Source organism: Macadamia integrifolia, chromosome 12, assembly GCF_013358625.1.
Source record: "Macadamia integrifolia cultivar HAES 741 chromosome 12, SCU_Mint_v3, whole genome shotgun sequence".
Lineage (NCBI taxonomy): Eukaryota > Viridiplantae > Streptophyta > Magnoliopsida > Proteales > Proteaceae > Macadamia > Macadamia integrifolia.
This window is the reverse complement of record NC_056568.1, coordinates 6,216,663-6,241,990: the sequence shown is the minus strand read 5'-3', so window position 1 is coordinate 6,241,990 and position 25,328 is coordinate 6,216,663. Positions and strand designations below refer to the sequence as shown.

Below are 25,328 nucleotides of genomic sequence, written 5' to 3'. Positions count from 1 at the left end.
TAAGAACACCCCATCTCTTTTACCAAATTAGACTCAGACCCCCTACCATTAGTCATTGTTAAGGAATATACCTTATATGATAATGCCAACTACTATAGTTTGTGTAAAATACCAAAATACCCTTACTACATCAGCAAGCACGTGGACATATCACCTGGAAAGACCCTTTGTAAATCCTTGCACTCACCTTTCTAATCTCCTCTGTTCTGTCTTCTCTTCTCCCTCATCGCTACAAACATATCACCTGGAACAACCCTTAGACCCTCCAATTCCAAGACCACTTGGACATCTCCCAGAAAAACTTTCTCTCTGGGTTTCATCACCATCACCTCAACAAACCCACCTTCCTTCGCCGCTGCAATTTCCTATTACGGCATTCCAGTCTGGAAAGCCGATGGTAATTCCAGCACTGTCAAGTTCCAGCTCAGGAGCAAGGAACAAGATAAAAGAAAAAAAAAAAAACCATCAATGGACCTTGAAACTTGGAGGCTTCTATGAATCACCAAACATTGATCACCAAAAGATCCAATCACTCTTCGACAACATTCACCAGTCCATACTCAACTAGAGACAAATTATTGTCCTCTTTAACAACAATTTAGCAGGTTATGTGATCTCAACACGTCCCTATCTGTCAACCGCCAATCTCATAGATCCCTTGAACATGTTGATTTTAGAATTACGGAGTATAACAGTTGCACTTGGCTTCATCATATCAACTTGCTCGTTGCGAGCAGTACACGACCGGTATCATCACTAACAAGGCACTTGGCGATGCGAGTTCCACGAAGATGCTGAGAAGTTGCCTGACCCTTCTACAACATCGTGGTCAAACTCACAACCTTCATCGTAAGGGTATGACCAATCGTCCCTAGTTTCAGTTGATCTACTGTCGTGAATACAGGCTTCCTCTTTGCTGATGTTTGCTGAGTCGATGCCGTCGTCATTCCTATCGTCTCCATTGCAGATGATAAAAAACCTAATTGTCAATACTGCAAAGAATGAATCCCTAAAAATGAGAGAAGAACAATAGGGTTTTCATTCCTGACGTTCTCACTTTTCAATCTCTCTTTATTCGGTACTCACTCACTCACTCACCCCTAATTTTTGCTTCTCTGTGACACTAGATGATTCAGATAATTTCTCCCTAAATAATGGCTCTATTTCTGTTTGGTCCACCTTTGATATTGCATTTCCAGTGACACAAACACAAACCTGCCATCTAAACCTCTCAATCGAGCTATTCAACGGTGTGAATGAGGCCTGTGGGAAAAACCTCGATCGCAACCAGTGCAGCCTGTACTAGCCACGTGGCTATTAGCGAAACATGCTAGGTCGGTGTTGTAGGTGTTGACGGATGCTCCGGCTTCTACGTTGGATGATTCGATGATGCCGGAGGATTCTCAAAAGTGTGTGAGCAGACGATGAGTTTTAGTGAAAAGGGTATAATAGTCATTTTACCTCTTGACTTAGCATTAACTAACGATAGGGGGTTTGAATCTAATTTGTTGAAATAGAGGGGGTGTTATTATAATTGTGGTATTCTTCAGGGGGTGGCGCTGTAAATTAACCTTAGGTAAAACAATAGGAATTTTCTCAGTTGTCAAAACAATATTGAGAGGAAAATTCGAACTCAAGAGATCACGGCATTAATGGTCTCCACTTATCAAAGTGTTAATAGAATTGCAATCCACATGATCAGATAAAGAAGCAGGGAGTGTAAAATCCTTTGTTGTTGTCGTTGTATAAGCGAGCATAAAAGATTTAAGAGAACGAATCATATGCTCGTTGAAAATGGAAAAATATGAATCCGTAATCACCCTTTGACATACTAATTTTTTAAGAATCGATCATACTTGGGTAACCTAATCCATGCAAGGGATCCCTTATTTTAACAATTGTTGGATCAAAAAGGAAAGAGTGAACAAAATACCTTGATTTAAGCATTTGAGTCCACAAGTAATTAAGAAAAGACAACAATCTCCAAGTAAGCTTAACAAGGGGTGCCTTAATTAGGGATGTAAATGGATATTCGAAATCCAAATTCAAATTTGCATTAATATTCATTTAGGGGTGATACGTCCAAATTAGCCACCCAATGAGGTAAGAACATGTGGCTTCCAAGGGAGGGACACGTGACGCCCAACTGAGGGATACCCCCTACAACATGACTCTGAAGATAAGTGGGAGAGGGAGACTGGAGTTCCCCTCAACTGATAGAGGCCGCGAGGACTCTAACAACGTGAGGAGGGGGAGATACCCAGATAGGGAATATCCCCCACAAAGGTAGGAAGATGTATTCCAATAGGACTCGGAAAAGGGTAATCCCATAAGGAGGAACCCTAAAAGATAGGTAAGTCAATACGGTCACACCATTACTCTTGTGAAAAACACTGTTCTACGAGTCTCTAACTTAGGCGTAAGAGGACTGATCCCAGAGCCACCTCCGGGCCTCTGCCTTATGTGCTTGTGCAAGATCAACGCTCAGCCTTATACAGATTCTCGACAGTAACAGATTGGCACCGTCCATGGGAACGATAGAGTAATAGTGGGGAAAACCTACAATCGTAAGAAAACAAGAGTAGCGTCGAGCATATATATGAATGAGGGGGAACCTTTAGAATCTCTCCCCCCCTCGGTGGATATAGTTGAAGAATGGGAAAACAATGATCGGGAAGGTTCCGCGAGGGACCAGTGCTCGGTCGGACATTCGATGCATAAAGATAGTAATACTCCACCTCCTTCTAGGACGCAAGAATATGTGACTAAGGAGCAGTTCGATGCCCTTTAGGAGAAGTATGACCGAATGGTTGAGACGATGAAGGAGGTCTCCAAGGCAGTCTCCCAAAAGACCAATGGAGCAGCACGAGGCTCCCATTTCCAGCCAGAGTGGGTTGAAGCCGAGGATCGAAGTAGCTTAGGGTCGATAAGATCCGGTTGGAATCCTTGAAATCGAACAGCCAGGGAAAGCCCTGCACCCAAAGAAAGGATGTGGTGCGCCACAGGGGCTAGGCATAAAGAACCACGCCAAGGAGATGGTCAGAGACACGAAAACTTAGGGTTAAAGCAGATGATCCTAGACTTGAAGGATGAAATCCGAAAGGTAGCATAAAACCAGACAGGCACTCGGGAGCTGGACCTCACTAAAGACACAACTATAGCTGACGAGGTCATGAGGGATCTGCTCTTGGTTGGGTTTTTTCTGCCCAAGTGCAACACGTATGATGGGTCTGGGGACCCCATCGATCATCTGGAAGACTTCAAGGTCAAGATGCAGTTCCACTGGGTCTTGAAAAACATCATGTGTTGCGCATTGCCTTTGACGTTCATAGGAGCGGCAAGGCTATGGTATAACCACCTGTCGACGAAATCAATTCACAACTTCATTGATTTGAGTTACTTCTTCATGAAGGGATTCTCTAACAGCCAACCCCTTCAAAATACCACATTGAACTTGACAAATGTCAAACAGTATAAAGGAGAGTCATTGCAAAATTACATAAAACACTTTCAGTAGGAGAAGATCACGATCAGAGGTTTGGATCCAAATGAAGAGTTTACGTACCTGTTGGGAGGCGTCAAAGACAAAGAGCTAAAAAGGTCTTTGACGAAGCACACACCAAGGGACCTAGCTGAGTTGAGGGCTCGGTGCGATAAGAACATTTAGATGGAGGAAATCCTTAAGGTTGACAAAGAAGATGAAGGGAAGGCGGGGAGAAAAAGGACCTCAAGAGGTGATGATAAGCCTTCCGAAAGTAAGAGATGAAAGTTCAAACGTGATCGGGCACCCAATCCACCGAAGAAGTTTGAAAGGTATGCACCCCTAAACTGGATACTGACAGATATGCTAATGCAAATAAAAGACTCCCCGGATGCCAGAGCCATGAAGTGGCCAAGGAAGATGGGACGACATCCTGAGAGGTGTAACATGGATAAATATTACCACTTCCACAAGGACCATGGCCACGATACCGAAGATTGTTGGCACCTAAAGGGAGAAACAGAAGGAATGATCCAAAGAGGATATCTGGGCCGATTCGTAGATCACGAAAAGGAAGATGTCTAAGACGACAATGACCATAGGGACAACCACCAAATAGACGGTAGAGGCCGCCATGAAAGAAGGGGGCCAACCCCAAAGGCAATCATGAACGGCAAAGGGACTGGACACGCGAAGAAGCTGACCATCACCCCCAGGACGATAATAAAAGCCCAACCAGGGTTATAGCAACTATCAGTGGAGGCTTAGCCATCGAAGAAAGTTCTATCTCAACCAATAAAGCAAAGGCCTATGCGATAAGTGTATATGTGGTTGAATGGTCAAACAAAAAGGCAAAGACAGAGACGGTTATCTCCTTCTCATATGATGATCTGGAAGGGGTGCATACGCCACATGATGATGCCCTGGTAATCACCATGACCCTAGCTGATTGCAGCGTGAAAAGGATCTTGGTTGATAACGGTAGCTCAACTGATATCCTGTTCCTCAAAGTTTTCCAGAAGATGGGCCTAGATAGAGAAAAGTCGAATAAGGTTGAACACCCATTGTAAGGGTTTTCAGTTGCCCTAGTCAAGGTAGAGGGATCGGTTGAGTTGCCAGTTAGGGCCGACACCGGAGACCGCCAAGTAACAGTCATGATCAACTTCCTAGTAGTGGACATCACTTCGGCATACAACACCAAACTAGGAAGAGTTGGCTTAAACCTGCTAAAGGCTGTCGTCTCCATGCCACATCTCAAAATAAAGTTCCCAACTAAGAACGGAGTCGACGAATGTCAAGGTGATCAAGAGGCATCCCAAAAGTGTTACGCCACCACCTTATGGGTAAAAGAAAAGGCAGGCGAGGTGCTCCCGATAGAAGATCTTCACGATGACACCAGTTATCAAAGGGGAGAACCGGCTAAGGAGCTGATACAAGTTGACATCGAAGAAGGGAATAATACTCGTCAATTCCAAGTTGGGGCCTTAATGCCAAGATAATAGCGAGAAAAGGTCATCTCATTCCTCCGAGATAATTCGGACGTCTTCACATGGTCAGCCACGAACATGGCTGGAATAACCCGAGAAGTAATAAAACATCATCTGAGTGTCGACTCGACTAAGAAGTCGATACAGCAGAAGAAGAGGACTTTCACCCCCGAGAGGCAGCAAAAGATAGACGAAGAGGTAGAGAAGTTGCTAAAGGCCAAGTTCATCCATGAAATTCAATACCCCGAATGGATATCCAATGTGGTGATGGTCCCGAAGGCAAACGGGAAGTGGAGGATCTGCATCGACTTCACGGATTTCAACAAGGCCTGCCCAAAGGACAGCTACCCCTGCCGAAGATAGACCTTCTCATCAATGCCACTTTAGGACATGAGGCGCTGAGCTTCATGGATGTGTACTCAAGGTGCAATCAGATCAAGATGTGCAAGGCTGATGTCCCGAAGACATTCTTCGTAACCGAAGGGGGACTGTAATGCTATGAAGTGATGCCCTTCGGGCTAAAAGACATGGGAGCCACTTACCAGAGGTTAGTGAATAAGATCTTCAGGGAGATGATAGGCAAGAACGTGGAGGTGTACATGGATGTCATGCTTGTGAAAAGCCTAAAAGAAAAACACCATATCCGAGACTTAGAGCAGGCATTCCGAGTACTGAGGTAATATGGCATGAAGCTGAACCCAACAAAGTGCGCATTCGGAGTTGCATCGGGGAAGTTCCTCGACTTCATCGTCTTGGAAAGAGGATCAAGGCCAACCCAATGAAAATACAGACCATTCAAGATATGAGGTCACCATAAAATGTGAAGCAAGTTCAGGAGCTGATAGGCAGAATCGCCACCCTAGGACGGTTCATGTCTCGGTCAGTTGACAAGTGCCTTCATTTCTTCAAAACCTTGAAGGGATCCAAAAATTTCGAGTGGACAGAGGAATGCGAGAAGTCCTTAGAACAATTGAAGGAGTACTTAGCGACGCCTCGTTACTGACGAAGCCAAACACTAGGGATACCTTACAATTATACCTAGTTGTATCAGCAGTGGCAGTAAGCGCGGTACTAATAAAGGAAGAAGGAAGACAACAACGGCCAATACACTATGTTAGCTAAACCCTTTTGGATGTAGAAACAAGATACAGAAAGATGGAGAAGGTGGCATACGCCCTTGTGATAGCGGCAAAAAAGTTGAGGCCCTATTTTCAATCACACATGGTATATGTGTTCACGGACCAACCCCTAAAGAAGATACTGCATAAGCCAAATATGTTCGACCGACTGGTAAACTGGGCCATAGAGTTGGAAAATTTTGACATTCAATACAAATCGAGAACCGTGATAAAAGCACAGGCCCTAGCAAACTTCATAACCGAGACAACACTCCTAGATGAACCCCAGGAGTTTGTCAAGGCTTGGGCAGAAAAGACTTGGACATTGTATGTGGATGGTGCATCTAATAGAATAGGAAGCGACGTAGGGATCATACTAATCAGCCCCGAAGGATTCAATATTGAGTGTACCCTATGGTTTGACTTCAGTGCCTTCAATAATGAAGCTGAATATGAAGCACTGATAGTCAAAATTAATTTGGCGCGAGCTTTGATGATACAAGAGTTGGTGGTGCACAGTGACTCGCAGCTCGTGGTGCGATAAGTGAATGAAGACTATGAAACAAAGGAATAAAGGATGGTCGAATACTTAAAGACGGTGCGAGAGAAAGTGGCAGCCTTCAAGGAGTTCGAGGTAAGGCAGGTGCCATGGGTGGAGAATGCCAGTGCTAATGCATTATCGCAGTTGGCCACCTTTGACTTCACGGACCTCTGACGTTCGATATATTTTGAAATGTTACCTCAACCAAGCACAAAAAGTGTCCAAGAGGTGTTACCCATTGATGAGAACGGCCCTAGCTAGATGAATGCCATAATTAAGTACTTGAAGGAAGGAGTGCTCCCCGAGGATAAGGATGAGGCGAGGAAGATACGAATGAGGTCAGCACGGTTCCTATTGAAGGACAACATGCTGTACAAAATAGGGTTCACCACACCGTACCTCAAGTGTTTGAACCTTGTCGATGCCGAATATGCTCTCCGAGAAGTACACGAAGGGATATGTGGTCAACATCTGGGAGCCCGGGCTTTAGCCCACAAAGTGCTAAGGTAGGCCCTATTTTGGCAGACCATGTGGAAGGACGAGGAGGAGTTCGTCAAGAAATGCGTTAGGTGTCAAATGTTCGCCCCCGTCCCTCGGCAACACGCCACAAAGCTTTCCTCCCTGTCAAGCCCGATACCATTTGCAATGTGGGAAATGGACATCCTGGGCCCGTTTCCCCTAGCCACGAGGCAAAGAAAGTTTATCGTGGTGACGGTAGACTACTTCACGAAGTAAGCAGAAGCCGAAGCACTAGCTACGATATCCGAAAAGAATATAAGGGACTTCTTTGAGAGGGCAGTGGTCTATCGATTCGGGATCTCCCGGGTGGTAGTAAAGGACAATGGAACTCAATTCGCTAACCCAACCTTTGGCTTGTTTTGTGAGGCCCTTGGCATTGACCACAGGAAAACATTCGTTGGTTACCCATCGACCAACGGATTGACGAAGGTAACCAATCGGACCCTGCTCCAATGAATAAAGAAAAGACTGGATGATGCCAAAGGGTTATGGGCAGAAGAGTTACACAACATCCTTTGGCTTACCGCACAATGGAAGGATCCACCACTGGAGAAACACCCTTCAATTTAACTTACAGCACTGAAGTTGTGCTCCCAGTGGAAGTAGGAGCCATGACTTATCAAGTTCAGTACTACGACGAAGAAGAAAATGATAAAGGGCTTCGAGCTAATCTAGACCTCCTGAATGAAGTACGAGAAGCCTCGCAATAAAGGATCGCAACCTACTTGTAAAAGGTTGCGAGACATTATAATTCTAAAGTCTGAAGGAACGAGTTCAGAATGAGTGATCTTATCTTTAAAAGGGCGGAGATATCAGACCCGAAGCATTAAGGAAAGTTAGCTCCAAATTGGGAAGGGCCTTACAGAGTCACTAAGGTAATATGACCAGGATCCTATCACCTGGAGACTGCGAGGGGAGAAAGTATACCCCGATTGTGGAACTCGAAGAACCTGAGGAAATTTTATCAGTAGTAATAGCGTGCACAAGCACTTAGTCATTTTTTAATATTTGCTGCTTCTTAAAGCAGTCTCAGGTTGTAGTTTTCCACCCCCGAGCATTTCGGAGGATTTTTATTACGAAAAATATATAAGCCGATTTACGACAATTGATTATGGACAACGGTTTGAGTAAAAAATATATACCTCGATTGGGGGTTAAGGCTAAGGCCGAGCAGACCCAACCGAAGGTCCATACCTAGGGTTTGGACTCAAACCAAGGCCGAGCGTACCCGATCGAAGGTCCATACCTCAGTTGGGGGCTTAGGCTATGGCCGAGCGAGCACGATCGAAGGTCCATACCTTAGCTGAGAGCTCGGTCCAAGGCCTAATAGGTCATCAACAACACCCATGTAAGGAAAGTTCCCTTGGCTGGAGTTGAAGGGAAACACAACACTTGGTGAAATCCTACTTGTGTAAGGGCTCCCTCCAAGGCTCCTGCCATTAGACCAAAAACACGACAGGACCATCCTTCGGACCTAAGATCGACCGAAACACATATTACATAGGAAAAAGTACTGGCATAAGGGCTCTTAGCCTTCAAACACCCACCTGCGGGCTAAAGATCCCTTAGCGGACGTTGGATTCACAAAAAAAAAAGACATTGTTAGGAGTAGTAGCACTTGAAGGAAAGATGCATTCATTTACCAAAAAGCCCGAAGGCTGAGATTACATCAAAAAGCCCGAAGGCTGAAATTACATTAGACAAGGCCCGAAGGCCACGGACAATAGCCGAAGAGGGCCAAAAGCCTCCAAATATGAAGTTGGGCCTGAATGCCGAAAGGAATACGGAAGAGGCAGACTCATGGGGCATTCGTCGGGTTTTGGGCCTCATCCTCAGCAGGGTGGAGAGTCTCTCTATTGGAACCATCGTGGCCTGGGGTCAGAGGCACCTTATATTGCAGTTGAACCTCTTCTTCCTCGCTACTGCCCTCATTGTCGATCACCTTGGTAGCGGTTGGGGCAGCCTCGACACCCTCCTAAAAAATGAGGCCACTGTCCTCAAAAGAGACCTTCAGGTAATGTTCGAGAACCCAGTCTCAGACCTTGGTGGCACCCATTGTAAACCCAGGAGCGATGGCACACCTGACTTCCTCCCAAAAGTCCGTAGAGGCCTTATACCTATAGGCCCCTCAGACCTCGGCCTCCTGAAGCCTCACCACTATCTGCTCCTTCAGCTATACGAGCTTCCAATTGCATTCTTAGTGAGTGTGGAGAAGATCGGCCTCCAGGTGCTCCACCTTCTCAAGGAGGACAGAATGCTCATTCTCAAGGTAGACTTCTCATGTTTGGAAGCTTCGAGGTCTTGGGCCAGGGCCTCGCCCAGGATCGCCAATTGACCCACTTGGTTATGAGCCTGGGAAAAACACCAATGGTTAGTGCAATGCAATTATAGTAAGTAAGAGGCCAAAGGCCGAAGCTTACCCCCTCCATAAAGATGCAGGTGCTAGTGATCATAGTTGCGGTCCCCTAGAATTGAGCCTCGATAGCATCTCTGGGAAGGTTGCCCTTCTACACCAACTCTCAGGCTACGTGCCCGATAGACAGAGTGTCGTCCTCCTTGACAGACCATCGGGGGAGGAAGCCAATCTCGGCTCAGACTTGGTTGACCCTCGGACTTCAGAAGTCGATCACCAGGGAAGCATCTCGGGTAGATGATGCATTATGGCCCGGAACGGTGAGGGCTTGGACTACATCAGTGCTAGGACCTTCGACCCTAGCTCTCTTCTTGGGCAGGGGCCTCTTAGGTAGAAACCCCCTTATTCTTCTCATTCTTCTGCTTTTTCTATTGCTACTACTGTGCCTCATGCTCCCTGGCCTGCCTCTCTACAGCAGCACCCCTGGCTTCGACCCTTGAAATTTACACTACAAAAGGATACAAAGAAAGTTAGAACGAAGGACGAAGATCCAAAGCCAAATGCACTTGGACAGGCCTAAGACTCACCCGGGCTAAGCCTGAATCTAAACAAGACGACGTCCGACTTAAGACTGTTGAACTCAACTGGGGGACAAGTATCCAGATGCCTTGCCATCGCCATCGACTCAGCATCTGTCCCAATAAGGGCAGGAGTAGAGTTCGACTTCCTCGAATTAGGGATGTCCGAGACAGTGCCGAAGGGCACCCCCTCCGACATCCTCACGAAGAAGAATTTCTCCTTTTAGCCGTGGATTGATGTAGGATAACCACTCAGCAGCTGAAGGTCTTTCCGAGGGCTGAAATAGTACCAGCCTGAAAGCCCCTTACTGGCTTAAAAGAGGAAGAAATTGACGAAGAGGGGGAAGGAGAGGGGCCTTTGATGCCTAGAAAAGAGGATGATAAAACTTAGCATACACCGCCATCCGTTCGGCGTCAGCTGGGTCGGACAAATCCCGTAGTGCCGAAACACTCGAGCAAAGAAGGGGTGGAAAGGAAGGCCAGCCTTGAAAGCCTCCTTATATAAGCACAGCTCTTCGGGGTTCTTATAGCTAGCTCGGTCTGTTGGTTTCAGCAGCCGGAGCACGAAGGCATCGAAATGCTGTAGGAGGCCCTCAATCCCCCAACTTAAGCTCATCCATGGTGAAAACGATTTAAGAGCTTCCACCTCAAGGGAGTCCTAGGTTAGAGCATGGGACTCAAGCACCCTCTCTCTGAACCCCTCACCGTTTGAGCCACCCTCGGACCTAGATGGTGAGGCTGCGGATGATGAGTCACGGGACGAGGGCGAGTCAGGGAAGAGTCGAGGACATCCCTTGGATCCTCTTGGGGCTCCGACCCCTTCGGTTTGACATCGTCCTCTCAGAGGATGAGGGATTGTACCCAGACGAACTGGACATAACACTTACTTATGAACAGAAAGAGATGTAAAGGAAAAGAAAACCGAGGGGTTGGGGGAGGGGGAGCTCTCCGAAGGAAACACCGAAACTAAAGGGAGGCTCTCTAAAGGAAAAACAAAAGTGGCCCACAAACGGACCCCCACTCCTTATAAAGGGAAGAAAAAACTATACGACTGCCCAAGCATTAATGGCATTGCCACGTCATCAATAGCAATTCTCGAGGTTTACATCGGTCGTGGACCTGACCGAAGGGACACGCCTCAGCTGGTTTGCTCATGGCAAGGCCGTGTGGACCTGATCGAAGGTCCCCACTCTTGTTGGGGGCTTAGGCCAAGGTCGAGAGGACCTGACCGAAGGTCCTCACCTCGGTCGGGAGCTTAGGCCAAGGCCGAGCGAACCTGACCGAAGGTCCCCACCTCTGTTGGGAGCTCAGGCCAAGGCCAAGCAAACTTGACCGAAGGTCCCCATCGCAAATGGGGACTCAGGCCAAGGCTGAGCGAACTTGCTCGAAGGTCCCCACCTCGGTTGGGAGCTCAGGTTAAGGCCGAGTGGACCTGACCGAAGGTACATGTCTGGGTTGGGAGCTCTAGCCAAGGCTAAGTGGACCTGACCAAAGGTCCCTGCCTTAATTGGGGGCTCAGGCTAAGGCTGAGTAGACATGACCGAGGGTCCTCGCCTCGGACAGAACAAAGGCCGAAGCTGGAGGGAGGAGGCGAAAGGAGCATAAAGAAAAAAGAGAGAAAAGTGGGGGAAATGACGTGGTTTGGTTACTCCCACTATAAGGGTTTACTAGTGGTAGTAAAAGGGCTTCTGACACATCCAAATTAGCCACTCAATGAGGTGAGAGCACGTGGCTTCCAAGGGAGGGACATGTGGCACCCAATCGAGGGATACCCCCTACGACCATGACTCCGGAGATCAATGGGAGAGGGAGACTGGAGTTCCCCTCAACTGATAGAGGCCGCGAGGACTCTAACGACGTGAGGAGGGGGAGATACCCTAATAGGGAATATCCCCCATAAAGGTAGGAAGACGTATTCCAATAGGACTCAAAAAAGGGTAATCCTATAAGGAGGAACCCTAAAAGACATAATAGGTAAGTCAATACGTTCACACCATTACTATTGTGGAAAACACTATTCTGCGAGTCTCTAACTTGGGCGTTGGAGGATTGATCCTGGAGCCACCTCCGAGCCTTTGCCTTCTGTGCTTGTGCAGGATCGGCGCTCAACCTTATCAGATTCTTGACAGCAACAAGGTGTATTTGTATTCGGTTAAAGGATATCCGGAATAAAATATGATTTATCTGAAAAATAATTATCCAATCCGATTAAATAATCAATTAATGATTGCGAGGGTTCTTGAAGTTTAAACATTTTTTAGAGAATGAGGATAAGAGTTAACACAACTTAGAAAGATGGATTAAGGTAAATTATATTCATTGGGGGGAGGAATGTCTAGATTACACAAGCCATAGAGTAAATGGATTGTAGAAAATTTAAATTCGATATGCATCCGTATTCGTTTAGGGATATCCTAATCCAATAAGGAAATATACGGATCCTAACACATTTGATTCGAATTTCATCCATATCCGATCCATTTACATCCCTACGTTGATATGAGTACCACTACTCCTAAAACTTAAGCCCCCGAAGTATTTTGGTAAACACATCAAACTCTAAGGCAATGGGACTAGCCCTTACAATTGTCATGGGCTCCTCTTCAAAACTTAGCATTTAGAATATCTAAGTGGTTGCAAACCAAAATAGAAAAATTGAAGACAAGACATCGAAAATGTAGGAATTAAGTAAAGAACATATAGAATTAGGATTGTTCTACCGACTTAGGAGAGAAGAGGTACCTTCAATAACCCTAATTTAGAGTGAACTCGATCCACCACATTATTCTAAATGACTTTTTCACCTCCCTTAGGCACAACAAGTGTATCCATATTGCAACCAGAAAAAAAAGAAAAAGAAAAAAAAGCAACGATCTTCTTTTCCTTTTTATTTTTTTGTAGGATCTTCTTTTACTAAAGAATCACATTTATAAAAAATATAATTTATTGATCTGATAAGTCTTGAAACAAATATGGGAAAATCTTTCTAGCACAACAATCACGATGTGGGAATTGATTTTGTTCAATACAAGTCCACATGGCCAGAGAGGAGAGAGAATGTGCTGGTGCAAGACCAGGTGGTCAGGAGTTCTCAAAGTATCTTATTATTCCTCAAATAGTCTAGATTTCCCCCAATCGAACAAACAAAAAAAAAAATTACATATAATACTTGGTGAACCATACATCATCCTTGAAGTATCACGTGGCTTATTATATAAATAAGTAAATGTATTGGGACAAAAGAAATCCAATTTAACCATTATTTAATAGATGGATCATTCAACTCCACCCAACATAGATGTAAAAATCCAACAATTGTGTGGGAAAATCACCTATCTCTTTGCAAAATGTCTATACCTCCCTTATCCTTCCATCCCTTCGGTTTCTTTTACCTGTGCAACCAATTTCTTGAGTAGTGGGATTCTTCACTTAGAACACATTTATTCACATCACAATAATTATACGTGAGAAATCAATCAATTAGCTCAAATTTATTCGACATGTTATCTACATTAATATTTATTTGTGAATTATTAAAGACTAACACTTACTTGACAAGTGATAATGACATGTGCAGAAAAGCACATATGGTGCAATCTCCACCCATACTGACACACATGAAGGCACCATTTGGTGCAAGGGAAATGTAAATATTGTTTCAAGAAGTTCTTGAAATGTAATACATAAGGGAAGTCATTTTTTTTTTTTGTTAATGTTTAATTGCAAAAGAAATACAAATATTTATTTTGAGAAATAAAATATATTTTACAAGTAATACCTGTCCTTTCTGTTTTTTGTTTTTTGTTTTTCTCTAGAAAGGGAATTTTAGCTCCGAGCGATACCGAGATGTGTCGGACTGTTTCAATCCGAGTCTGGATGAAAAATGGACGATACGATATCTAAAACCTTGCTCCAACTGGGCCAAAGAATTTTATAGCGGCCAGAAAAAGGCGGTTTCCTCTATCTGTTACTCTCCTGTTCTATCACAGCCTGTGGCAAATTGGGAATTGGTGTGAATCTATCTCTGTTCATTCCGTTCGAAGAAGGGAAGGATCGCAATAAATCGACCTTTCTCTAGTTGAACCAAAGGGCCACACTTTCGACGGCAACAGTTGAACGTCGGAGACGAGTCGGATTTCAGACACTGACATTCGCCTGTCGCTCCAACGAAGAACAATCCACTCGGAGGTCGTAGTTCGCAAGGTTCGACTATTTATCAAATTACATTAAAGTTTTTGTTAGATTCGTTATGTTCATGTCTTCATCTCGATTGGGTTTTGAATTTAATCATTTTTCTTTTCCGCGTAAACTAGACATGTATGTTCAAGCCTTGGTGACCTTACAACTGGTTTTCTACTGCATTTACGATTTTCAATTTTTTCTAAAATGGATGATTATCTTTCCTGTTGTGGATTCCCCGTCTAAGGGTTAATCATAATTCTCGTTTTTTGACCTTTTTGATGATTTTCCTCACAGCGATGGAACACCCGGAAGACGAATGTCGCGGTGGCGGCGAACATGCCAGTAAACAAGATGATGAGGTGAGCTCCGTCAATTTTATTACCTATATATTTCACTTATCTCCCAATGTCTACATCAATTCGAAATTCACTGAGTTCGAGGGGATTAAGTAACCAATAACTATCAGTCAGTCTAAGCCCTAAGTCCTGCTCAGTGCTTTGAAGTATTGTATTCAGCGAGCTTTATGTGTCAGTTAATTTAGTCTGTTTTGGTCCTTACCTTGTAATTCCCAACCTCCCTCTATTGGTTTCGTAATTTCATGTTTACTGCTTATGAAACATCTTAGCACCTAATGATATTTATGGGTTGTGCAATTTCCTAGTTTTGATGATTCTACCCTGCAGGAATCTGCTGCTCGTGTCGAGGAATTTAAAAGATCTATTGAGGCAAAGATTGCTTTGCGGCAGAGTAATCTGAATCCTGAGAGACCTGGTCAGTAAGAAATGCAAATAATTGATGTACTGTTGTTGCCTTGGTTGTGATTTTATTTTGGTGTTCTGTAGATTTGCTACTCTTATAGTATATGCCCATTGTGATATGGAGAGGCATAATATTAGGGTTTGATGAAACCTCTCTATCTTTAAACGAATCATTTATTTATGTTTACATTTGTATGGTACAATGTTATATTTCTATGGAGAAATGGGGATTGCAATTATGAAATTGCCATGCTACTGCGTCAGCTAAGCCATATCTCAACTACTTGGTTCTGTACACTAATCCTGTTCTTCCATTCACATGTTCAGGAATCAGGGCCATATATTTTGTTAAATCCTAAGCCAATAGACCTTTTCTTACCACCTCTCACAAGCCATTTTTTGACCTTTTCTGTTTGCCCCTTCAACACCGTGAACTTGAACCGCATTACTGCTTCTCACTGTTGCATTTGTGGTAGTTTTTACTTAGTTAGTGTACTTTGTTCCTGTTCTATCTTGCCCAAATTATCCATTTATTCATGTTTTCATGTTGACATCCTCACCTCAGCTTGATACGTTAGACATTTTTGGTCCTAGGGTCATTTAATATTTATGCTTCAGATGTAGTGGAATATGTATATTATAAAACATAGAACCTATGCACGTCATCAACCTATCTCTTTCTCTGTGTTAATATTCTTTGGTTCTCCTTCTCTTTACCAAGGATTATGGTTCTTAGTTTCGGTCAAAACTGCTGAGACGTCTCGGTTTCAATAGGTTTCGAGAACAAGAGGATTGAACAGTCATTGTGTTGTATACTTGTATTTTCGTAACCTAATGTATGTTTTGATTGCTTTAATTGCGTATTTACATTTTCAGTAGCTAAATTATATGTAGCCAGTGTTTATGATAGGGCTAGCGTACAACAAGGAACAACATTCAATGTACAATAGCAAACTTGGGTCCAAACCACAAGTACCATTTTGTTTAGTTTTTTTTTTTTTTTTTTTTTTTTTTTTTTTTTTTTTTTTTTTCGGGTGAAGCTAATCCAGGGAATAGGTGTAAAATGGTAAAAATAAACAAGAAGGAAAAAAAAACCATTTTTTGGGTCTCGAAGCCTAGGTTTTGAATTTAGCCCAAAAAAATCCCAGGTTTCAATATCTTAGTTTCGGCCAAGGTTCAAGAACTCCTTTTGTTTCGGTGGTTTCAACTTTCAAAACCATCGAAATATTGAAATTTCATCAAAACAATGTGCTTTTTGCTATGTGTTTCGCTTGTGATTTTGGGGGGTAATGGCTGAAGTGGCTGAAATTAGCGAAACAAAATGACTGAGATGGTCGAATTTCGACAAAATAGTGCATTTTTGGGCCAAAATGAGCGAAATTTTGAAACAAAATGACTAAAATGACTGAAATATGACCAAGATGACCAAAATTATGTATTTTTGTGTTTTGTATGCCACTTCGTTTCAGTAAAAAAAAAAAAAAAATTACCGGAATATTTGAGATTTCAGTGAGATATCGCTGAGTTTTCAAACCATTGTTTCGGCTAGGGTCAAAACTGGCGTTGGTACTGAAACGTTGAACCTTGCCAAGGATGGAACCAAGACTGTGAAGATGGTTGCTGAACCAAGACTATAAAGATGGTTGCTTATAAATCTTATTTATTTCTGCTTATCTTTTATGAAATTATTAACTATGTACCACATCCCTTTGTTCCAGCTTGTTGTAACTCCATGTTTGGTTGCATAAACTATATAACCAAGGTTCAAAGTATAGGCGAAGCCAGGTTTCGACCCTTAGGGAGATCGAAATTTCGATCGAGACCTGGGAAATTTCAAGGAAACCAGGGAATTTTTTGGTTAGGTGGAAACTTTGGTTTTAACTTCCAAAATGTTTTTTTTGCCTGATTTTTTGTATACATCCTATTTTAGACATTTCTAATTTGTTTCATAAAAAAAACATGTAAAGTCATACTTGTGGCCCACACCAAAGTTTGATAATGTATGTTGAGTCGTTGACTGAAAGTCTAAAACTATACTACATAAGTACATAGTCTACAATCTACATCAATCCATAATACATAATACAAATGATCCAAAATAAATAAAAATATTACATCATCATGAGTTATCTCTCAACACTCAACACTCAACACTCAACACTCAACACTCAACACTCAACACTCAACACTCAACACTCAACACTCAAGTGATAACACTCGACACTTAAAAGTCAATTCCAAATAAAGTGTGTAGGCAGTTCCATCCCACGAGCTACGTATGACTGCAGATGTCCTAGTCGCTTCTCTGAATGCCTTCTTTGAATGCACCACATATGCGTCTCATGACATGTTTTGGGCCCAATTGTTTTGGTAGTCTGTCACTGCCCATCTATAAGATGCATCATTAACATCAGCTAGGTATCCCAGCCTAGGGAATGGGTCAGTCACACTTATAGGATATGGCCCATGTGGATATGACACACAAGGTTGGGATGGATACTCATAGATAATGTCAACAAAAGATGACCCGCCGCCTAAACTGACCTAAACTACTCTCCTGTTCAAATGAGATAGAAGATCCACCATATTGTCCATACCCACTACCATATCTAAATGAACCGGTGCTCTTGAAGGATGGTTCACCAGCATATACACCGTAATACCCATAATGCGATGCAGCTGATCTGGCGCTCTCAAAGCCACTATCACCATGATGTACTAGACTAGGCTCGAGTCAATGAATTCTAGTGCACGCCAATGCCCAAATTCAATTTTGTTAGGCACAAAGGGGGAAATCTTTAGTGCTTCCCCAAGTTTCCCACTTCAAAGAGAAAAAAAGTAAGGGGAGAGGGTTGAATTTTAGAGAATAGAAGCCTTGGTTTCTTTTAAAAGTATCTTATATAAGAGCTAGTTCCACCCATAGGATCGAACCAAGTGGTTTGAGTCGAAATTTCCCACATTTCGACCGAAATGTGGGTATTGGTCTCCTGCGAAATTTCGACCGTGTCGGTCAACTTCTTGAACCATGTATATAACTACCAATCATCATATACCATAGGACTTCATTCTATAAGTGTTTAGCCTGTTCATCCATAACTAATGCTAAGAAATGTGATAATGTTGATTTTTAAAAGGAAAGGTTGATAGCTGACCTTGCTGTGAACCCCCATTGTGATTTTGCACATATCATCTCTGGTTGTTTCCATATTTAAGTAAAGATATATGCTTCTACGTCACCCCAATTTCATTTGCCTTGTTTCTTGAGCTTCAATTAATCTGTTACTTATCAAAAAAAGAAAAAAAGAAAAAAAGATATATACTTGAAGCCTATTATGTTCAATCTCTAAGCATGCTCTTATATGGTTTCTCAGATCATAAAGACCATGGAGGATCTTTCTCTTTTCTCTAAGCTTTTTTGTTGATCCCTTCGTAACAAATTGGCTGTTGTTGTTGACTCTCTAGCATACTTTATATGATATTATACATGTATTGATTTCTTTTCATTCACTCTCTACAAAATCTTATTATATGGCTATAAGTTGTCTCCATTTATATCAAGAAAGTAGCCAAAGAAGTTGTAGGCCAATCTAAAAAAAACGACCATAACCTAGGGAAGTTGGTAGTGGGATGATTAGGTTCAAGCTGTCATTAAGGCTATGAAATCTAGTTTTAAGACATGGCAAAGGAATAAGGATGAAGAAGATTTAAAAAAGTATAAATTTGCTACAAATGAAGCTAAAAAGATAGTTGGAAAAGCATGTGATGATGATTAATAAGGGATGAAAACATTAAAGAGATGGAAAAACTTTTTTTTTTTTTTTTTTGGTAAAATGGAAAAATATTTCTACAACTTACTAAATGATGACATTTTGGGTAATAGTGTCCTAGAAGGCTGCAATAACTACCAAAATACCACATGTCGTAGATATCTATGAAAAATTAGGTGCTTGAAGTAAAAAAAGCTTTAAGGAAGATGAAAGTAGGTAAGCACCAAGTCCAAATGGGATTACTAGAAAATTGTGGAAGATCCTAGGAAGCTGTGATCATGGTTCAAAAACTCGTTGAGATTTTGTTAAACAAATGCACTGCTTTGTCGAAGTTTCGGTCATTTTGTTACGCTCATTTTGCTAATTTTGGTCATATCGACCATTAGCGCCCCAAAATGACCAAGCGAAAAACATGAAATAAATACATTGTTTCATCGAAATTTCGATAGTTTTGGATTGACTAGAAACAACAACTCAGCCTTTTCCCAAGTAAATGGGGTCGGCTACATGGATCCGTGAGAGGGGAAGACAAAAAAGAAAAAGAAAGAGGAGAGAAAAAGATAAAGGAAGGAAACAAAGCAAAGCAACACTTCCGGGACATCCCACCTACAAATGATCTGCAACACGGATCTTTGTCCTCCAAACAACTCTATTTGGATTGACCTAAATGGCAAAACGAAATGAGTTCTTGAACCTTGGCTATGTTTTCTCTTAGCTTAATAAGCTGCTTAATAAGATTACGAGCACAAGAAGAATGCTAGATGAATGGAGGAGAAGCATTTTGGTTCCTATTTTAAAAAGAAAGGTGATATTTAAAAGATTGTAATTGCTATGGAGGTATAAAATTTATGAGTCATACTATGAAATTATGGGAGAAAGTTATTGAAACTGGCATGAGACAAGAAACTCATATTACGGATAATCAGTTTGGTTTTATGCCAAGAAGATCAACGATGGAAGCTATTAATTTACTTAGGAGACTTATGGAAAGATGCGGAGAGTGTAATAAGGATCTCCATATAGTATTACCTAGAAAAAGCTTATAGAGTTATAGCAGAGTCCCTAGAGAGTTAATTTGGCTGGTATTGTTTCAAGTAAATTTGTAGACATTAATAAAGATATGTATAATGGTGTTGTGACTAGTGTAAGATCTATGGGGTGGACATGGTGGTGAATTCCCAATTTCAATTGGGTTATGTCAACGATCAGCTTTAAGTCCATATTTGTTTCTGCTAATCAAAGAGAATTGGCTAGTTACATTCATGATCAGATCCCTTGATGTATTCTTTTTGCTGATGATGTTGTTTTAGTGAATGAAACTAAAGCAGGGATAGACACCGAGTTGGAATTATGTAGATCAATTATGGAGTAAAGTCCTTTTTAGACAAGTAGAACAACAATAATGGATCTGGTGTGTAACTTTAGTGATTATAGGACGGATAATGAGATGGTGAAAATTGATGAGAGAGAGATCCCCAGAGTGTGTTATTTTAGGCATCTTGATTCAATCATAAACAAAGGAGAAAAAGAGGACAATGTACATAGAGAATTAAAATAGGATGTATAAAATGGACAGGTGCATCTAGAGTGTTGTGTGATGGATGCATACCTTTAAATTTAACGAAAATTTTTATAGGATAGTCATACGACCAAAAATGATATATGGAGCCGAACGTGGGGCAGCAAAAAAAACATCATATAGATAAACTTAGTGTAGCTTAGATGAGGATGTTGAGATGGATGAATGGTAAAACTAGAAAGGATAAAGTAAAGAATGATCATATTTCAACTAATTAAGAAGTAACTCTAAGCCTCCGATACATGATAAGCTACGAGAATGTCATCTGATGTGGCATGTGCATGTGCATGTGCAACAAAGGCCTTTGAACACTCCAATATGGAGGAGTGATTTGATTCAGAAGAAGCTAAAAGAGCCAGGTTTAGGTCTCTTGGAGAAGTGGTGAGGAAACACATGTATAGCTTATGCCTTCTTACAAGTATGGCTTTGAAAATAGCTGATTGTAGGAAAAAGAGATGTAGCTGACTCCATTTAGTTGGGATAAGGCTGAGTTTAGTACTTTAGTCGAGTTGAGTTGAGTATACATGTATTGATTTCTTGTCAATCACTCTCTACAATATCTTTTTGTAGGGCTATAAGTTGTCTCAATTTGATGATTGATATAAATTTGAAATATCTTTTTTAGTTTTAGTAATCTCCTTCAATTATAGTTGACGGGGATAATCCAAAATATTCTTGCATCTCTAAGAGTCACTTCTTATACCATTTGATTCTAAAGCTTCACTTTTGTTAACTTCTGACAACTTAATACTGCAGAGTTATATTCTATGTGCTTTTTCTTTTGCATTATTGATTTATTCTTAATTGTCTAGGCTATTTTAATGTCATAATTATTGAAATATCTATCCTTATTTAATTTTCCCATTCTTGACTGATTTTCTTTGATACTCATTGTTGATGCTTCTAACATGAGCTAGTGTCTCTCACCTTATGGCAATTTTTTATACATCTCCACCATTATTTGCAACTGAATATTGATAAAATTTAATAGTTTGCTTTATAGATTTAGCCCTAGTTACTGCATTAGTTTCAAACTTCAATATACAACTCAACTCAGCCTTATATCAACTAAATGGGGTTGGCTACATGGATCATCACTCTCCAATCTGCTATTTTCAAAGTCATACTTGATACAAGACCCAAGCTATGCATGCCTTTCCTCAGCATTTCTCCTAGAGTCATTTTAGGTCTGCTTCTGGCGCTTTTAGCTCCTTCAATCTGAATCAAATCACCCATTTGTATTGGAGCATCTAAATATTTCAAATTTCAATATATCTTTGTGAATTTGACCAAATATTTCTGTTTTACTTTGATTTGAAGCCATTTTTTCCCATGTTGATTTGAATTTGAAGTTCAATTGGCATGGACAAAATGCAAGATTTTAAAGAGTCTGTTTTCTGTAGGAGCTTCTCCACCTTTGTAATTTTTCTTGTTTGCCTTGGGGTTTTGGGCACATGTGTGTGTGATTTGATAGATAGCTGCTGCACAATGACTGACTAAAGCATAATCTGTTTCCTGTTTCCAGACACAGGTTTTCTCAGGACATTAGATTCCAGCATAAGGCGCAATACAGCTGTTATTAAAAAGCTTAAGCAGATAAATGAAGAACAGAGGGAAGGCTTAATGGATGACTTACGGGGTGTCAACTTAAGCAAATTTGTTAGTGAAGCTGTCACAGCTATATCTGATGCCAAGCTCAGAACATCAGACATACAAGCGGCTGTTCAGGTGATCTTTGGGGGTGTGAACTTAATTTCCTGGTTATGGGGGCCCTGAATTCCATTTGTTGCTCAAACTTTAGTTTCTCCACACCTTCATTCTTCTTATTTTATGGGAGACAGTTCATGAAGTTTCTCATTCAGGAATTGTGTTCAAGGGTATCGAATCTTCTTAAAGCTCTTAAAATTAGTATATTCTTACTATAAATTTCTTAAGTAGAACTCTTCTGTCCCCTAGACAATTGAGCTTGTTTTGCTTCTCAACCGGCTCCAGTCCCAGCTTAGCTGCCAGGAGGAAATTCCTTCTTCTAAACAAGATAGGACCAAGAAGCATGTAAGTTTAAAAAAATATTGATCAGGGCCATCAGGCATTGCTCAATTGTGCCAGAGTTCTCAATCTCCTCTCCTACCATTGTCTCTGGGCAGTCTGATTCCTCTTCCTCCGTCCTTTGGCTAAACATTGGGAATACCTGGTGTTTCTATTGGTTTCCTTCATCTATCTGGAATTGGATTTCCTTTTCTTTTTCCCCCTTAATGTTAGAATTTTACTCAAACAGAGAAAAGGCATCTATACGTTACAAGACCCTAAATATAGCTGTACGAAATGTCAGGTAATTACAGAAAAGTTATGCCACTTTATGTTGATTTTTGAAGGAGTGATTGTCCAAAAAGTTTGAAAGTATACAGGTTTCCAAATTGGATGCCAAATACTTTATATGCTGGTCAGTAAGGCTGTCAATTGGTCGGGCTGGTCAGTCTCGGTTGGGCCTGGCGGGCCTGCACCCTTGCACTGTGACCTGCCTATTTAAGGAATGAGTCTGTCTCATGTTGGGCTTGGTCGGGTTCATGGCTTTAACCGGGCTTCTCCTAATCGGGCCTTAAATGGGCTAATGCACCGATGACGTCTTAAACAGGCCGTAAACGGTCTTTAATTGTCTTAGATTTGATAAACTTTAGTATATTTTATTAAATTATCAACAATTTAGAAAAAAAAACTTTACCCTTATTTACATTCAATAATTGATAAAATATCAACATATACCCTATTCTACCCCAAAAAATCAAAATATACATATAAATGGTCGGGCTAAACGTGTCGGGCCAAGTCGGGCTTGTAAATGGGTTGGATGCCTGTCGGGCTTACCCCTTGCACCGTATGGTGCCTGTTTATAAATGGGCCGGGCTCAGGCCCCGCATGTTTATTAATCGGTGCAGGTCGGGCCAGTCTTTAAATAGTTGGGTCTGGTAGGTTTTGTCAGTTCGGTCTTGGGATTGTGATATTTAAGAACCACATTTTTTTCATTCCTCCCATAAACTCCAGGATACTACCCTAGGGGCTAAAGACCACAATTTTCTTGATTCAGTTGCATATCCATGGCTGGACTGACATGAACCAGTCTAGACACCCAGGCCATGTAGAGCCGGGTTCAATCCTGGATTTTTGGTCCAAGAGGGATATTTATGAATTTATTCATTTGTTGGGTTATATTTGTAACTTGATGATTATTATTTTAAACTCTAAATAGTTGTCGATTGTAGGAATTAGAGTCCAAGTTATGTTCAAGTTCTATTTTAGGTCACAATTCCGAGTCTTCCCCCCTTCTCTCTCTATATATTTAAGAACCCCATTGAGATTGTTAGAGTTGAATGATTGGAATAAAAATGATTTTGCATGCATTTTGCATGCTTGCTGTTGTGTGCCATAGGGTTGGTTCGACTGGCTTCTTCTCCTTTCAGTCCATCTTCTCTTCCTCCTGTCCACATCTGATCTTATTTAAGTTTCTGTTTATACTAATCTCTTCTTTTCGGTGTATTTCCTCTTAGTTGTGGTGTGGCGGGTGGACATGGTGGTCGATGGAGAAAGGGAGGTGGAGGGAAGTCAAGGGTAAATCTGTCAAGAAATGTGAGAGGAACACTGTATTGGGTAGTTTTGTGAATCCAGACCCAATATTGTGTGATTTTGTTACATGAAATGTTAAGTGGATGATTTGGTAAACCCAAACCCAAGATTGTGTAATCTTGTAATTTTCCTAAACTTATTTCTGTTTATCCCCATTTTCATTTTTAATTACAGACTAGTTACTATCATTGACTGCCTTTCCTGTCACCAGATTCTCTGTTATAGTATCCTGCAGACTTGGGGCTAGGTTGACTTCTCAAACCTAGTTCTACATTACTCCCCTTTACTACATGGCTACACCTATATTTACTCAAACTCCCATACTCTAAACTTCTTAATCCCCACCAACAATGTAAACTTCCACTGTTCCACATCTCTTTCTCCCTTGATAATTCATAATTCCACTATATTACCACTGACCACCACCCATCTCCTACCATATTCCCTTTCCGGCGTCTCTCCGCTGAAACCCTGCCGCACCCCTTCCGTGCTTGCAACCTCCCCCCTCCTTGCCCCACCCTCTCCTACACCCCCACGATGCTACCTGCAATCCCTGACCCCACCCACGCCTATCCCAATTCCCCTCCGAACCCTCCCTCCCCTCCGAACCCTCCCTCCCCTTTGCCATGCCCCTTTCCTGGCGCCTCACCACCGTAGTTTTGTCTCATAGGAGCTTCTTCTCAACCACCAGTGAGCATAATAATGCAACAAACGTTTAAAAAACTGAAACTGATGGGAAGAATTGAAAATTTATTATTATTGAGAGATTAGTGGATCAAGGGGGAGGGGAGGGGAGGGGAGGGGAGGGGAGGGTGAGCCAGAAGAGGAGGGGATGTTGCAAGTTAGTGAGGATGGGGAGGAAAAAGAAAGAACAGGGGGCGAGGCAGGGTTGCGTTCCGGGGTCTGGTAGGGACTGGAGGCGGGGTTGGAGGACAGGAGAAGAAGGTGTAGACGGAGGGGCTTGGGGCAACCCCTTCTCCTTCACCATCATGATTTCGATCCCCTTTATTTGGTCTTTGTTATGTTGTAATTCTTCAATCAAATGAGGAGAAGAGAAAAAGAGTGGAATCTGCTAATAGATGGTTGATGAGAAATAGGTGATAGCTCTAGTGTGCCTGCAGTTCGTCTACATTTATCTTGTAGGAGTTAATCAACTCATTGTTGTCTTCTGGGGTCCTCCCCGCTCCATTTTGCTGCCCCCCTTGATTGTTTGGGTGCCCCTAGGCTTGGTGTTTTGCCCCTTCTCCCCCCCGACCCCGACCCCGACCCCGACCCCGCTCTTTGTTTCTTTTCTTCCCTGTTTAGGGCCTTATATATTCTTTCCTCTCCTCGGTGATATAATTTTTT

At 42.1% G+C, this 25,328-nt stretch overlaps 1 protein-coding gene and 1 pseudogene across 1 annotated transcript in view; one reads left to right on the top strand and one right to left on the bottom strand.

Moving 5' to 3' along the window:
- Window positions 1–529: 529 nt before the first annotated feature.
- LOC122057971 lies at window positions 530–10,276 on the bottom strand (annotated as a pseudogene).
- Window positions 10,277–14,041: 3,765 nt separating this feature from the next.
- LOC122057356 (regulator of nonsense transcripts UPF2) overlaps window positions 14,042–25,328 on the top strand; it is a 32,253-nt gene continuing 20,966 nt past the window's right edge. Inside the window, exons 1-4 of the mRNA XM_042619428.1 lie at window positions 14,042–14,280; window positions 14,554–14,618; window positions 14,943–15,030; window positions 21,889–22,091. Coding sequence (XP_042475362.1) covers window positions 14,556–14,618; window positions 14,943–15,030; window positions 21,889–22,091 — 354 coding nt within the window. The 5' untranslated portion in view covers window positions 14,042–14,280; window positions 14,554–14,555. The remainder of the gene's footprint in view (window positions 14,281–14,553; window positions 14,619–14,942; window positions 15,031–21,888; window positions 22,092–25,328) is intronic.